Below are 16,315 nucleotides of genomic sequence, written 5' to 3'. Positions count from 1 at the left end.
TTATAGTAATACTTGTGTAAGGAGTAAAGTTTTGGTCATGGTTCATTTTTCTGCCCATGGGTGTCCATCCAGTTGCTCCAGCATTGTTGTTTGTTTATTTATTTATTTATTTATTTGTTTGTTTATTTATTTGGTGAGAGAGAGACAGGGACAGACAAGAAGAGAGAAAGATGAGAAGCATCAACTTGTATCACTTTAGTTGTTCATTGCTTGCTTTCTCATATGTGCCTTGACTGGGGGTCTCTAGCCAAGCCAGTGACCTCTTGCTCAAGCCAGCGACCTTGGATGTCCACCCAGTGACCATGGGGTAATGTTTATGATCCCACACTCAAGCTAGCGACCCTGCACTCAAGCCAGCAAGCTCAGGGTTTTGAACTTGGGTCCTCAGCATCCCAGGTCGATGCTCTACCCATTGCACCACCACCTGGTCAGGCCAGCATTGTTTTTTAAATCAATGTGTTTCTTCTACTGAATTGCTTTTGCACTTTGTCAGAGCTCTGGTGGCATATTTAGGAGAGTCTGTTCCTGTGCTTTCTGGTCTGCTTATTGGTCTCTGAGTCTGTGCTGTATTGCATCACACCTCACAGTCTTCACTGAGCTGCCCAGTGAGTCTCGCAGAGATGGAGGAGTCCTTCCACCTCACTCTTGGCCAACAGTGTTGAAGTGCTTCTCCTTCCTTTGCCTTATCCTGTAACTTAGGATGAGCTTGTTCTTATTTACCAAGTAATCCTTCTGAAATGTTGATGGGAACACTCATCTAGGAGGATAGTTAGAGTAAAAAATCATGACAACACCAGATTCTAGTGAGGATGTGAAGGAATTGAATCTCCTACACTGCCAGTGGGAATGTGAAATGTGTAGTCTCTCTGGGGAACAGTCTGGCAGTTTCTGAAAAAAATTAAACCTGTAAACATACACTTACTATATGACATACTCTTAGATACTCATCCTAGAGAAATGCTTATACACAAAACACCTGTGCAGCAATGTTCATTTACTTATTTTTGTTTTGTTTTGTTTTGCAGAAAGCAATAGAGAGACAGGAAGAGACAGATGTGAAATAGCAACTCAAAGTTGAGTTATTGTAGTTGTTCATTGGTTGCTTCTCACATGTGCCTTGACTGGGAGGGCTCAAATTGAGCCAGTGATTTTGGGCTCAAGCCAGCAACCCTGGGACTCTGTTAATGATATCATGTCTAGGCTGGCGACCCCCTGCTGAGGCTGGTGAGCCTGTGCTCAAGCTGGCTACCTCAGGGTTTCAAATCTGGGGCTTCAGCATCCCAGGTGATCAACGCTCTATCCACTGTGCCATGACTGGTCAGGCTCTTTTTTTTTATTTTTTGAGAGAAAGAGAGAAGCACCAACTCATTGCTCCACCTTGTTGTGCCACTGATTGCTTCTCGTATGTTCCTTGACTGGAGCTCGAACCAACACCCTCAGGATTGAACTAGCAACCACAGAAATCTGCTCTATCTACTGTGCCACTGGCCAGGGAACAGCATATTCATTTAGTTGTAATAGCTGAAAACTGAAAACAACCCTAATGTCCCTCAGTGGAAATATAGTTAAACTCTGGTATCTTATTATGGTTTTCATTCAGCAATAAAAAGAAACGTAACTGTTCAGCCTGACGAGTGGAGGCACAGTGGGTTGAGCTTCAGTCGAGATGCTGACGGCCCCTGTTTGAAACTCCAAGGTTACCAGCTTGAGCACAGGATCACTGACTTGATCCCAAGGTCACTGGCTTGGCTTGAGTGCCCTGGTCCAGGCACGTATGAGAAGCAATCAATAAACTAAAGTGGCCTGACCAGGCGGTAGCACAGTGGATAGAGCATCAGCCCGGTGTGCTGAGGACCCAGGTTCAAAATCCCAAGGTTGCCTGACCTGTGGTGGCGCAGTGGATAAAGCATCGACCTGGAATGCTGAGGTTGCTGGTTCAAAACCCTGGGCTTGCCTGGTCAAGGCACATATGGAAGTTGAAGCTTCCTGCTCCTCCCCCCCTTCTCTCTCTCTCTCTCTCTCTCTCTCTCTCTCCCCCCCCCTCTAAAAAAATGAATAAATAAATAAAAATAATTAAAAAAAAAAAAATCCCAAGGTTGCCAGCTTGAGCATGGGCTCACCAACTTGAGCACAGAGTCGCTGGCTTGAACATGGGATCAGAGACATGACCCTGTGGTCGTTAGCTTGAGTCCAAAGGTCACTGATTTGAGCCCAAGGTCACTGGCTTGAGCAAGGAGTCACTAGCTCACCTGGAGCCCCCTGGTCAAGGCACAAATGAGAAGCAACCAATGAATAACTAAGGTGCTGTAACTATGAATTGATACTTTTCATCTCTTTCCCTTCCTGTCTATTTCTCTCAAAGACAAAAAAGCAGCCTAACCAGGCAGTGGCGCAGTGGATAGAGTGTCAGACTGGGATGCGGAGGACCCAGGTTCGAGGCCCCCGAGGTCGCCAGCTTGAGCACGGGCTCATCTGGTTTAAGCAAAAGCTCACCAGCTTGAACCCAAGGCCACTGGCTTGAGCAAGGGGTTACTCAGTCTGCTCTAGCCCCATGGTCAAGGCACATACGAGAAAGCAATCAGTGAACAACTAAGGTGTCGCAACGAAAAACTGATGATTGATGCTTCTCATCTCTCTCCGATCCTGTCTGTCTGTCCCTATCTATCCCTCTCACTGACTCTCTCTCTGTCTTTGTAAAAAAAAAAATTAAATAAATAATAGAATAACTTAGCAATGTTATTTTTTTAAAAAAGCAGCTAAAGTGAAACAACTACAATTTGATGTTTCTCATCTGTATTCTCTTCCCCCCTTCCTGTCTCTTTCTCTCCAAAAAAGAAAAAGAGAGAAAAAACTAACTGTTCTTATACATGATTGCTTTGATAGATCTCAGGGGAATTATGCTGAATGAAAAAGCCAACCTTGAAAGTCTCCGTATTATTCAGTTTATATGAGACTGTCAAAATGACAAAATTCTAGAGATATAGAACAAGTTAGTGGTTACTAGGGGTTTGAAAGGTAGGAGGAGGGGTGTAACTGTAAAGGGGTGTCTTCGTGATGGTGGAATCTACCTGGATCAAGGTGGAACTCGTATTAAGATTGCAGAGAACGAAGCACACACAGAAACAAGTGCGCGTAAGGTTGTTAATGTCAGACAGGGTCTGTGGACTGTGCAGTGTGGGTTTCCTGCTTTTGACATTGCCCCGGTTTTGACATTGCACTGTAGTTACTTAACATGCCACTCAGGAAACGGGTGGCAGCCTTCTTTCTCTGCACTGTTTTTGACACTATGTCAAAATATGAAGTTTCGAAAACGAAACTATAGGAGATCTGCACCCTGTGGTCTATATGACCAGGCTTTGGAGTGAGGGGTAAATTATACAGGGAGGCCAAGGTGACTTGTGATGGCTGAGCTTTGAGTAATTATTCCCCTTTCTGCTTGGATCTCACTGACATGCTGTCCCCTCTTGCCTTGCTGTTGTTTTTCTTCTACACCCACTGTTCCTACTACTTTTCAACATTTTTTCACTGTGTGTGTAACTTCAGATTTCAGTACTTACAACCTTGACCTGTGGAAGGAAGGCATTTCAGAAGTGTGAACAGTGAGCCCCAGAAGGTCTTCCTAACCAGCACTCTGGGACGGCTGGCGTAGGGTCCCCATTGACACCGAGGAGGCTCCTGGGACGTGAAACTGTGTCTGGCTGGGGCACCTCCCTCCTGCTGCTTTTCGTTTCTCACATCAGTGTTTCACTTTTCCTAAAACAGGACTGTGAGCAAATGGAGCAGAGAGGCTGGCACATCACACATGCCAGGTGGTGCTTGCTCTGGTTTCTAAATTTGTTTTGAAAGTCAGTGATTTTAAGACCTCAGCTTTGCATCAGCAAAGTGGATACTTTTCTGCACTCTCCACATTTGGCACACGAGCAGAATTGGCATCATTGTAGCATCTTGGCTTATCCCATTTCCACAGTTCAGATTCAGATGAGAGTGATATCACACCTCTGTGAGACATTTCTTTGAAGTTGTGTAGTGATTTTCTTGGGAATGGCATGTGGTTTGAGCTGTACTGGTGGCTGCTTTTTTTTCTTTATATGTGTGTGTGTGTGTGTGTGTATATGTATATGTATATGTATATGTATATGTATATGTATATGTATTTTTTCCGAAGTTAGAAGCAAGGAGGCAGTCAGACAGACTCCCACATGTGCCCGACCGGGATCCACCCGGCATGCCCACCAGGGAGTGATGCTCTGCCCATCTGGGGCGTTGCTCTGTTGTGGCTGGAACCATTCTAGCACCTTAGGCGGGGAGGCCATGAAGCCATCCTCAATGCTGGGGCTAACTTTGCTCCAATGGAGCCTTGGCTGCGGGAGGGGAAGAGAGAGACAGAGAGGAGAGGGGAATGGGTAGAGAAGCAGATGGGCGCTTCTCCTGTGTGTGCTGACCGGGATTTGAACCCAGAATTTCCACACGCCGGGCTGATGCTCCACCGCTAAGCCAACTGGCCAGGGCCTGGTGGCTGCTTTTCAGTGACATGGGTTGTTAGCTCCTCGGTAGGGTGGGTTCCCTCCTTGACTTGTTGCACTTGGCTGGGTCCCTTGCCATTGTCATGGCATACTGGAGTGAACATCAATTTGCTGTGGTAGCAGTGCCTGACATGCTCTCAGGGTTTAATTCTGAAAAAATTTTTTAATTGAGAGGAGGGGAGATAGATTCCCACATGTGCCCCGGCTGGGATCCACCTGGCAACCTCTGACTGGGGCCAATACTGGAATCAGTCGAGCTATCCTCAGTGACGGAGCCGACACTTGAACCAGTTGAGCCACTGGCTGCATGGGGGGGGGAAGAAAGACAGAAGGGGAAGAGAGAGGGGAAGAGAAGCAGATGCTTGCATCTCATGTGTGCCCTGGCTGGGGATCGAAGCGAACCTGGGACTTCCACACACCAGGCCTATGCTCTACCGCTGAGCCAGCCGGCCAGGGCTCCCAGTTGCTTCATAAAGTGTGTTTTTGTAGTTGCAGGTCTGGGCCATTCATTGGGATGGTTTCTGGACTTGCTTTTAAATTCTAGAATCCTGGGGCAGAAAAAGGCCCTTGGACTGAGTGTTAGAAGCGGAATGTCCCAGACATACCTGTGGCGGTCACTTTGGCCCAAGGCAGTACAGTGATGAAGCATGAGAGGCAGGCCTTTGCTCCCAGGGTCCGCCCTGTTAGCAGTTCACTCAAGGGGTGCTATATGGACTTAGAGGATGGCCGTGGACGGCAGAGCCCAGGTTCCTATCTGTGCCTCTGCCCCTGGGGAAGTCAAACCGGCAAATTCATGCTCTTAAGGTGATTTTGGTAGAAAGGTCACTGGGAAGGGTCAGTTCTGGGCCAGTGCTTGTAGTCCTCTCTTGTGGACCCTGGCAGGAAATCTCTCCTGTCGTGTTTTTTTGTTTGTTTGTTTGTTTTTTGTGACAGACACAGAGAGAGGGTCAGATAGGGACAGACAGACAGGAAGGGAGAGAGATGAAAAGCATCAGTTCTTTGTTGCGGCTTCTCAGTTCATCGATTGCTTTTCATATGTGCCTTGACCAGTGGGGCTATAGCAGAGTTAGTGACCCCTTGCTTAAACCACCTACCTTGGGCTCAAGCCAGCGACCATGGGGTCATGTCTGTGATCCCACACTCAAGCCAGCAACCTTGCACTCAAATTGGTGAGTCCCCGCTCAAGCTGAATGAGCCTGTGCTCAAGCCGGCAACCTCAGGGTTTCAAAACTGGGTCCTCTGCATACCAGTCTTACACTGTATCCACTGCGCCACCGCCTGGCCAGGCTCCTGTCCTGTGACTTGAACCTCATAGGAAAGGCCACAATGTTGGGGACACCCATCATATAGCCCACTGTCTATCCCTCAGGAATGGGCACCACTGATCATGTCATCGTTCTGGCATCCACCAATCGAGCTGACATCTTGGACAATGCTCTGCTGAGGCCAGGCCGACTGGACCGACATGTCTTCATCGACCTCCCTACACTTCAGGTCAGTGTGGCTTGAGGCTGCCCACCTAGGCTCAGATACAACTGCTAGTTACCTCTGGTGCTTGTCCATCTAGACTTTTTTGTTTCTCATGGTTTTGCAGCTTGTTTTTCATTTTTCATGCTGTTTTTCCCTTTATCTTTAAGCATCTGGGGTTGCACGGACTGGTCTTAGTTGAGTTTTATAGCATATTCTTTGGAGAACCTCAGAATGCTCATGCTGACCAGCTCAAGTCCTTGTGCCTCATGTGGAACATGAGTTGCACTGCTGCCCTGAAAGCAGGTGGAATGAGGTGGAAGCCCTGGATGACCTCTCAGCCCTATTGGCCATCTCCATCTCAGGCCTCTGGTTGGACGCCCACTTCTGAGTGGAAAGGCCTTTGTGGTGACCCCTGAGAGAGCATGAGCCCACCATGTAGTGATAAAGGATCGTGTGTGGTGGGGACCAGCACGGACAGGGATAGGATTTGGAGGATGAACCTAACATTGGTTAGCTGGTTACTGCTCTTGTACTTACACATAGGGGTGCAGGGAAGTAGCTCCTAGCACACTCAGCACTCATTCTGGGTCCTCCTCTCAAACTGCTTCTCTGTCCAAGAAGTGGAGCGAGGCTGCCTCTGACACTGCTCCTCGGGGCGTGGCTGCCCATCTTCCTGACTGTCGGAAACGTTTACATCAGGATGTGCGTGAATCAAAGATTTCACAAAATACCCTCGTTATTTTGATGTACTTTATTTTCTGTTTTGTGTTGTTCTTTTTTTCTTTTTCATTTTGCAATGCTGCTTGTAGCTCTAAATTAGTTCCACAAACTATGCTCGTGACTGATGAAGAAGAAACTACGGAGAATGTCTCCCAGGTCTGCGCAATGGGCGTGCTGGCCCACACGTGTGTCCTCCCCTGTCTTTGGTAGGAAAGACGGGAGATTTTTGAGCAGCACCTGAAGAGCCTGAAGCTTACCCAGACCAGCAGCTTTTACTCTCAGCGTCTGGCGGAGCTCACGCCGGGGTTCAGCGGTACGCAGACCAGTTCTTGTTAGTCCTGAGGGCGGAGGGCAGGTGGTTTTTTCTACATGCACAAGTACAGGCCTCCCCCAGGTGCCCTGTGTCCCCTCCTCTGGGCAGCATAGCCTGGCTGGGAGTGATGTTGTGCGCGCAGAGCAGGCAGGATGTAGAAGAACTTCACAACACTTTCCTTTTCCTACTCAGTGGTGGATAACCTAACAGTGGTTCTGTCGCCTGCATTCAGACTGTCCCGTGTCTGTGTCTCCCCTATGAGTGGTCCTAGAAGTTCTGCCTTTAGGGCTCTGCACACAGGCTCTTCAGTTCCTGTCCAGATCATACCTCGAGATTCTACTGCTCCCACCAGGTGCTGCCATGGCTAGGCCATGTCACTGCCTGGTGTACCACTGCCCGGGTACCACTGCCCTCCCTCGCAGCCTCAGTTTTAATTCATAGACACAGATATTACTAATCAAGATTTTTTTTCTGTATGGCTCTCATTTTAAAGGGTATTGTACTTTTTTTCTTTTGAGTTTTTTAATGTCCTTAACTAGAATCTTTTGGGTACTAGAGAGCTTTTAATTTATTATCCCTCAGTGCTCAAATGAATTATTAGGTGGAATAAAACACCAGATGGTACATGGGAGTGTGTGGCTGCAGTTGTGTAGTAAAGCCGTAGAGAAGGCAAAAAGGCTGAAAGGGCTGGCGTGTATGTGAAGAGGTGGTTCTGTCATGTTCAGTGGCTTCAGTCTGATAGGGACCGCACCATGCCTTCTTTTCCTGCACCACTCCCCTTGACCCCTCTCCCTTTGCTTGTGCACCCCTCCTTCCCTTCCCTCCTCCCAATCTCTGAGAGAGCAGAGCCAGCACCCCTGCCTTCCCCTGTTGTGTTGACAGGTGCCGACATCGCCAACATCTGTAATGAGGCTGCTCTGCATGCTGCACGGGAAGGGCACACGTCTGTGCATACGTTTAACTTTGAGTACGCCGTGGAGCGTGTCATTGCAGGTAGGCAGCACAAATCCCAAAAGTGAAGTCGGGGAAGGTGAAGTGGATGGAGCAGGTCAGGCTTGGATATCACATGGTGGACCTTATCAGCAAGAAATTATTAGATGAGAAGGAAATATGTAAGGTATTTCTATTTTTTATAAGTCAGGGCTTTACGGTGTGACTGACTTTTCCATAGTTTAAAATACTACAAATTTGTTAAAGAACAGACACTCTTTAAACAGAAATATAAAGTCATCTTGCAAACCCAGTGTGAGTGGCGCTCAGCCCATTAGCCATCATATGCCCCCAAACCAGCTGCAGATGGGCAGGCCACTGTCATCAGGGGTCTGCACTGTTACTGCCCAAGGACGAGGGGGATGTCTGGTTGTGCTCTGTGAAAACTCATGTGCTCTGCTCAGGACAGAAATGGAAGAGGGATTTGGGTAGTGGGGGCCTGGGGGTGCTTCTGGCTATCTCTAACCATTGCTGCTCAAAGTAGGGTGGACTTGTATGGACTAAAACTGAGAGAAAGCATCTAGAAGCTTTCATAACTCCATGTGGCAGTATCCAGGCATGAGCAGTGCGTCTTGTTCATGGACAGAGTTCAGAACAAAAGTATTAGTCCAAGACACTGAAGATTGTAGAAAGGGGAAACTGATCCTTCCTACAGATGTTTGATAAGCACGGACCCCGTGTATAGGTAGTGAGCCCCCCGATGTAAGCCGTCCCTGCAAGAAGTGCATTCCCATCACCCTTAGCTTGGGTTAAAGTATAGGACAAGGACCACCAGGTTCCTGGACTGCAGCCTGGGAAAGAAGCGAACTTGTATGGATAGAAGGAACTAAAGTTGCTGTTTCTTACTGTAAATTTTTGTTTTGTATAAGGCATTTGTTTTTACATGGAAATTGATAAACTTACAATAATGTGATCAAAGCAGGAAAGAACAAAGAAAATACTAATAGAATACTGTGTGTCCCCCACTTCCTCCCCATATACAGTGCTTAGAACAAGATGAGTTCTCTCGTCCTTTGGGGTGGGGTGGACTGCCTGAGCTGGAACATAGGGGTGTTCAGGTGCAGCCCATCTTGTGAAGCTGTGTGTTATGTTTAGAGATTCATATAATCAGATCTGGTTGAAATGATTCGTCTGTCACAGCCAGTGTATCTTAGAAAGAATTTATAACCTTATAGTAAATGTGGTAGATGATCCTACATAGTAAGTAGCATGATATAGTAAATGCTCCGAACCTAGAATTTAGTCAAGTTGCATTAAATGGAAACTTAAGGATGTTGAAAATTTGAGACAGTGAATGAAACCTCTGCAGTAATTTGAACAGGGGAAATGTAAGGTAATGTCACCAAGGCAAGAGGTAGTCAACTGCTAAGGGTGAAAACTGTAGAGTCACAGGGGCTGCAGTTACCCTTGTTAGTTCTGGGAGAAAAGTCAACAAGAAACCTAGAGCTTGGAGTGGACCTCGTACTAATCCTGTCAGCCCTGAAGCCCCACCCACAAAGCCTGCAGGAGCTATTTGGATTATTCCACCAGTTATAGAAGCAAGAACAAACATGGCCCCCTCAACACCTCTCCTACCTAGTTTCCCTTCAAATTGCAGTAATAGGAATAGCTGTGGGTGGGGTCAGCTTGGAGCAGAAATACAGGAGGTGAGGCGATCATCCCATGAACATGGTAAGAAAACTTGCAAGGCTGAGCAAGAAAGGTTCCTGCATGCCTACACAGGATTATCAGTGGGCCTGAACTCAAGAGTCCTGGGTGTTCTTTCAGGGACAGCCAAACGGAGCAAGATCCTCTCGAAGGAAGAACAGAAGGTGGTAGCATTTCATGAGTCAGGCCATGCTTTGGTCGGCTGGCTGCTGGAGCACACCGAGGCTGTAATGAAGGTAGAGTGTTGAAGGGTGGGAGCCAGGGTGGTAGGAACCCAGCTGGTCCTTGAACAAAGCTGACTTTGGGAGCACCATGTGTTTGTGCTTGGTTAAGAGAAAGTGCAGCCTGAGGTGGACCATGGAATAGGAATAGGTGGACCATGGAATTGGTGGAAGGTGACTGCAGAATCCCTCACCTGGGAAGCATAGGGCAGGATTGAAGTCTTATATCTAAACCAGTAGAGTCCAGTTCTGGGCATGACCATGGAAAGCCATCTGACCATTTGGGAGCTTGCTACCCATCTACAATCAGTCTTGGAATTAAGAACTGCCATGTTTAGTCTGATGGGTGGCACAGTGGATAGAGCATCAACCTAGAATGCTGAGGTCACCGGTTCAAAACACTGGGCTTGCCTGGAAAGACACTTACAGTAAACAACTACTATAAGTTGATGCTTCTTTCCACTCCTCCCTCCCCATTCTCTCTCTCTCTCTCTCTCTCTACTCTCTCCAAAATCAATAAGCAAAAGCTTTAAAAAAAACTGGTCAAGTTCTATTAGCTCTAAAATATGTTGATCTATAAAAAATGTGATCTGGCTCTGGCCGGTTGGCTCAGAGTCTACCTGAGCCTGGTGTATGGATGTTCCAGGTTCGATTCCCGGTCAGGACACACAAGAGAAGTGACCATCTGCTTCTCTCCCTGTCCCACTCCCCCTGCTCTCCCTCTTCCCCTCCTGCAGCCAGTGGCTTGATTGGTTCGAGCTTCAGCCCTGGGCACTGAGGATGGCTCGGTTGATTGGAGCATCATCCTCAGATGGGGGTTGTCAGGTGGATCCTGGTCAAGGTGCCTACCGGAGGCTTATCTCCCCTCCTCTCACTTAAAAGAAAGAAAGAAAAAAAATGTGATGTAATGATTACTAATCTTAAAAAGTGAGTTGATTGCACATTCTTATTTTAATTTATATTATTTATGATTTTAGAGAAAGGGAAAAACAGAAATATTGATTTGTTGTTCTACTTATTTATATATTCATTGTTAATTCTTGTATGTGCCCTGACCAGGGATTGAACCCGAAACCTTGGCTTATTGGGATGATACTTTAACCAACTGAGCTACCTGGTTAGGGCATGAGTACACATTTTTTAAAACACTGCCCTTGTAGCCTGACCAGGCACTGGCGCAGTGGATAGAGCGTCGGACTGGGATGCAGAGGACCCAGGTTCGAGACCCTGAGGTCGACAGCTTGAGCGCAGGCTCATCTGGTTTGAGCAAAAGCCCATCAGCTTGGACCCAAGGTCGCTGGCTCCAGCAAGGGGTTACTCGGTATGCTGAAGGCCCGCGGTCAAGGCACATATGAGAAAGCAATCAATGAACAACTAAGGTGTCGCAACGAAAAACTAATGATTGATGCTTCTTATCTCTCTCTGTTCCTGTTTGTCCCTGTCTATCCCTTTCTCTGACTCACTCTCTGTCTCTGTAAAAAATAAAAAAATAAAAAAAAACAAAAAAACACTGCCCTTGTAGACATTTGTGAGCTTGATGAAAATTTATTTGCATCAAATGGCAATATCATAGACAGCTCCCCAAAATGTGTTGATACGTGACCATGAGATTCCTGAATTACCATTAAGGAAAATGTAAATGTTTCAGATGTGGTTCCAGTCTGTAAGAGTGAGGACTTATGAGGTCGCCGGTTCGAAACCCTGGGCTTCCCCAGTCAAGGCATATATGGGAGTTGATGCTTCCTGCTCCTCCCCCTCTCTCCCCCCTTCTCTAAAATGAATAAATAAAATCTTAAAAAAAAAAAAGAGTGAGGACTTGGATTATAATTGTACCCCCCTGGCCCCACCAAAGCAAGTGGAGCCTCGGGGAGCCTGTGCAGGTGTTTTGGTTTCACTAGCATTGCAATGACGCAGTTGCCAGCCTGGTATGTTAGTGTTTAATGTCCAACAATCAGTGGCGTTAGTTGTAGCAAAGTAGATTATTAGTCTGGTTATGTTTGATGATGTCCGGTATCAGGCCAGTTCATTTTATATGCTCATCAGAGGGCTTGGAAGTCTAGTGTTTTGTGACAGATAAGTAGATAGAGCAGCCTCTGAGGTAGGTTATTGGGGCTGGGCCCAGAGTGAGGCTGATGGGACAATCACGTAAGGTGTGATATTTAAGGGACGCTAAAAAAGTTAGTAATTAAGATAAATTTTTAATGCGGTATCTCAAAAAATATTAATGCAGAAAAATCCACAATGAAGTAAATATCACAATTTGAAATTTCTTCCTCTAAGGATTTTTGCTTCATTTGATGGCTAAAAGTCATAGACTAGTCATAATGAGAAGACCTCTCTCCCAAGGCTTGTACTTTGCTGAGGAAAGATGGTGAAGTTCCCATTGCTGTTTTGTTGTTATTTCCAGCCTTTTTTTTTTAATTCATTTTAGAGAGGAGAGAGAAAAGGAGAGAGAGGGAGAGAGAGAGGAGAGAGAGACAGAGAGAGAAGGGGGGAGGAGCTGGAAGCATCAACTCCCATATGTGCCTTGACCAGGCAAGCCCAGGGTTTTGAACTGGCGACCTCAGCATTTCCAGGTGGACGCTTTATCCACTACGCCATTACAGGTCAGGCTATTTCCAGCCTTTTTTGTTGTAGTTTACTTTGTGTTGGATTTTAAGTTTCCCCCTCAATATCAGGGCACTGTGAGGTGGTTCTCCTGCTGCCATAACCCTCAGGAACAGCACCACCTGCAGCCAAAGTTCTCCTTGCTGCTCAGGAGTAGGTCCTGTCCCACTGGAGCTGAATGCATACCTGGTGTTGGACTGCGGTGGAGGCTAAGGCAAAGATAGTTCCCATGTCCCCCATGTAACCTCTTGGTCAGCGCCATAGTGGAGGTCCTTGGTGGATTGGTCTTTGCACCTCCTGGTTGGCTGACCGAAGAGCTCCTTCCTATCTTTGTTGTGCTTTACTTCATCTGTACCTAGTAATATGCAAGGAAGAAACATGTACAGTGTGTGAGCCACTCTTCTTTTTTTTTTTTAAAGAGAATTTAAAAAAAATTTTATTTATTCATTTTTTTAGAGAGGAGAGGGAGAGACAGAGTGAGAGAGAGAGAGGAGAGACAGAAAGAGAAAAGGGGGGAGGAGCTGGAAGCATCAACTCCCATATGTGCCTTGACCAGGCAAGCCCAGGGTTTCGAACCGGCGACCTCAGCATTTCCAGGTCAACGCTTTATCCACTGCGCCACCACAGGTCAGGCGAGCCACTCTTCTTAATGGTAGACCTTCTTGTTATAAAATGGGATAGTGCAGATTTGCTTAACAGCTTTGAAACCTCTGATTAAAGATCTTACTGCCCAACTTCATCTTTTTTTTTCCTTTAGTGAGAGAGAGAGAGAGAGAGAGAGAGATAAGAACAGACAGACAGGAAGGGAGAGAGATGAGAAGCATCAATTCTGTTTGTTTTTTTTAAGTATTTTTAAAAATGCTTTATTCATTTTTTAAGAGAGGAGAAAGAGAGAAGGGGGGAGGAGCAGGAAGCATCAATTCCCATACTTGCCTTGACTAGGCAAGCCCAGGGTCCCGAACCGGTGACCTCAGTGTTCCAGGTCGATGCTTTATCCACTGCACCACCACAGGCCAGGCAATTCTTTTTTTTTTTAATATTCAGTGAGAGAAGGGGAGGCTGAGACAGACTCTCACATGCACCCTGACTGAGATCAACCCGTCAAGCCCACTAGGGGGCGATGCTTTATTTCTCAGCAACCAAGCTCTTAGTGTTTGAGGTAGAGGCCATGGAGCCATCTTCACCTAAGGCCAGCTCACTTCAATCAAGCCATGGCTGCAGGAGAGGAAGAGAGTGAGAGGGGAAGAGGGTGGAGAAGCTGATGGGTGCTTCTTCTATATGCCCTGACTGGGAATTGAACCCAGGATATCCACACGCCAGGCCAACATTCTACCACGGAGCCAACCTGCCAGGGTGAAAGCATCAATTCTTCGTTGCGGCACCTTAGTTGTACATTGATTGCTCTCATATGTGCCTTGACTGGGGGGCTCCAGCAGAGCTGGTCATCCCTTGCTCAAGCCAGCAACCTTGGGCTTCAAGTCAGTGACCATGGTGTCACGTCTATGATCCCGCTCTCAAGCTGGTGACCTCGGATTTTGAACCTGGGTCCTCTGTCCCAGGCCAATGCTCTATCTACTGCCCCAACCCCTAGTCAGGCCCCATCTTCATCTTTAAAGCTCACATCCTGCCTGCTAACTCAGGCCACTTGGTATTCTGCAGGTCTCCATTACACCTCGGACAAACGCTGCCCTGGGCTTTGCTCAGATGCTTCCAAGAGACCAGCACCTCTTTACCAAGGAGCAGCTGTTTGAGCGGATGTGCATGGCCCTGGGTGGCCGTGTGGCAGAGACCATCTCCTTCAACAAGGTCACTTCTGGTGAGGAACTGGCCCTGTAGGGTCTGGAGTTCTCACAGTGCGTTTACACCCATTATCTTTCTGCATGGGGTGCAGGGAGTAGGGAAATCTGATGGGAGGGTTTGAATAGTAGGATGCAAATATACTTTGAATTTCAGTAAGTGTTTTTAAAAGATGAGCTATGGTCAAAGGAGATTTGTAACTAAGTAAGACTTATCTATTTCTTTAAAGATTTTATTTATTGATTCTAGAGAGAGGAGAGAGAGAAATGGGTGGGAAGAGCGGGAAGCATCAGCTCATAGTAGTCGCCTATCGTATGTTCCTTGATTGGGCAAGCCCAGGGCTTCAAACCAACAATGTCATCATTCCAGGTTGACTCCCCATCCACTGCACCATCACAAGTCAGGCTTAATTTTCTTTTAGCGACAGAGAGGCAGGGAGAGAGAGAGAGAGACAGAGACAGAGAAATAGGGACATTGAGCCATCCTTTATATGTCCTGACCGGGGATCAAACCAACAACCTCTGTGCTTTGGTAAAACGCTCCATCCCACCAAACTGTCTGGCCAGGGCTTAATTTTTTTTTATTGATTGATTTTTAGAGTGACAGAGAGGATGGGAGAGGGGAGGAGGGGGAAGGGAAGCATTCATTTGTTCCATTTAGTCGCTCATCCATTGGTTGCTTCCCATGTGTGCCCTTACCAGGGATTGAACCTGCAATCTTGTTGTTTTGGGATGACACTCTAACTGACTGAGCTAACTGGCCAGGGCAGCAAGACTTTTTAAATAATTTCTTACAAAAACTTTTTTTTTTTTTTTATTCATTTTAGAGAGGAGAGAGGGGGGGAGAGAGAGGAGAGAGAGACAGGGGGGAGGAGCTGGAAGCATCAACTCCCATATGTGCCTTGACCAGGCAAGCCCAGGGTTTCGAACCAGCGACCTCAGCATTTTCAGGTCGACACTATATCCACTGCGCCACCACAGGTCAGGCACAAAAACTTTTATATACAGCCTGACCGGTGGTGGCACAGTAGATAGAGCACCGACCAGAATGCCAAGGTTGCTGGCTTGAGTGTGGGACCATCAACATGAGCCCAAGGTCGCTGGCTTGAGCAAGGGGTCACTGGCTCAGCTTGAGCCCCCAGGTCAAGGCGCATATGAGAGGCAATCAATGAACAACTAAAGTGAAGCAACTACGACGAGTTGATGCTTCTCCCTCTTCCCTCTAGCCTTCCTGTCTCTCACTCTCTCTGAAAAAAACGAACAAAAAAAAAACCCCTTTTACGTACTTGTAGACGATAAATGCATTTAATTGGTTAATTTTTGGTAATCTAAGCAACTTCACTGTTCTCAAACTGTAATTTCATGGGCTGTCCAGAGAGCAAGTGGAAGACCTTCCCTGCTTCCTCCCTAACATCGGGGTTGAGTATTAATAAGTGTGCCCCATGTACACCTAGTCTTGTGCTGGAGAACTGTTGGTGAAGTGGATGCAAATCTGCACCCTGAGTTGTTTTTGAAACAAAAGAGCATTTTTTAAAGTTTCGAGACTGACTATGACTCTGCTATCAGGTCCAGGTGTGTGCTAATGGGGTCCCCGGCGTGCCCTAACTCTGCATCCCCTACAGTGAAACCTTTTCTTCACTCGATGCTCCAGGGGCACAAGATGACCTGAGGAAAGTCACTCGTATTGCCTACTCCATGGTGAAGCAGTTTGGGATGGCACCTAGCATTGGGCCTGTCTCCTTCCCAGAGGCTCAGGAGGGCCTCGCGGGCATTGGACGGCGCCCCTTCAGCCAGGGCCTCCAGCAGATGATGGACCACGTGAGTGCATAGCCCTGGCTACTGCACCTTGTGTTAGCCTTTGCTCTATCTTGCATGTGGGGCGGTCAGGGACAGGTCTCTGTATTCAAAGGCCTCCCACTGTGCTGAGCCCTGTCCTTGTGCCCCACCTAGTTGCTGTTTTCCTGGCTTCTGTTATCACTCTGACCTGCTGAGTGTGTGTTCTTAGGTGTGGACCTGTGTGGCTCCTGA

At 47.1% G+C, this 16,315-nt stretch overlaps 1 protein-coding gene and 1 long non-coding RNA gene across 3 annotated transcripts in view; both read left to right on the top strand.

The window, feature by feature from the left end:
* The window catches only part of LOC136313549 (uncharacterized), a 101,055-nt gene that overhangs the window by 79,224 nt on the left and 5,516 nt on the right, over positions 1–16,315 (top strand). The window lies entirely within an intron of this gene.
* Positions 1–16,315, top strand: part of SPG7 (SPG7 matrix AAA peptidase subunit, paraplegin) — a 50,397-nt gene that overhangs the window by 29,170 nt on the left and 4,912 nt on the right. For both annotated transcript variants that reach the window (XM_066244053.1, XM_066244052.1), the window contains exons 10-15: positions 5,893–6,017; positions 6,924–7,026; positions 7,909–8,019; positions 9,784–9,899; positions 14,151–14,307; positions 15,939–16,105. In XM_066244053.1, coding sequence (XP_066100150.1) covers positions 5,893–6,017; positions 6,924–7,026; positions 7,909–8,019; positions 9,784–9,899; positions 14,151–14,307; positions 15,939–16,105 — 779 coding nt within the window. The remainder of the gene's footprint in view (positions 1–5,892; positions 6,018–6,923; positions 7,027–7,908; positions 8,020–9,783; positions 9,900–14,150; positions 14,308–15,938; positions 16,106–16,315) is intronic.

This window comes from Saccopteryx bilineata, chromosome 9 (assembly GCF_036850765.1).
Source record: "Saccopteryx bilineata isolate mSacBil1 chromosome 9, mSacBil1_pri_phased_curated, whole genome shotgun sequence".
NCBI lineage: Eukaryota > Metazoa > Chordata > Mammalia > Chiroptera > Emballonuridae > Saccopteryx > Saccopteryx bilineata.
This window is presented reverse-complemented; position numbering and strand designations above follow the sequence as displayed.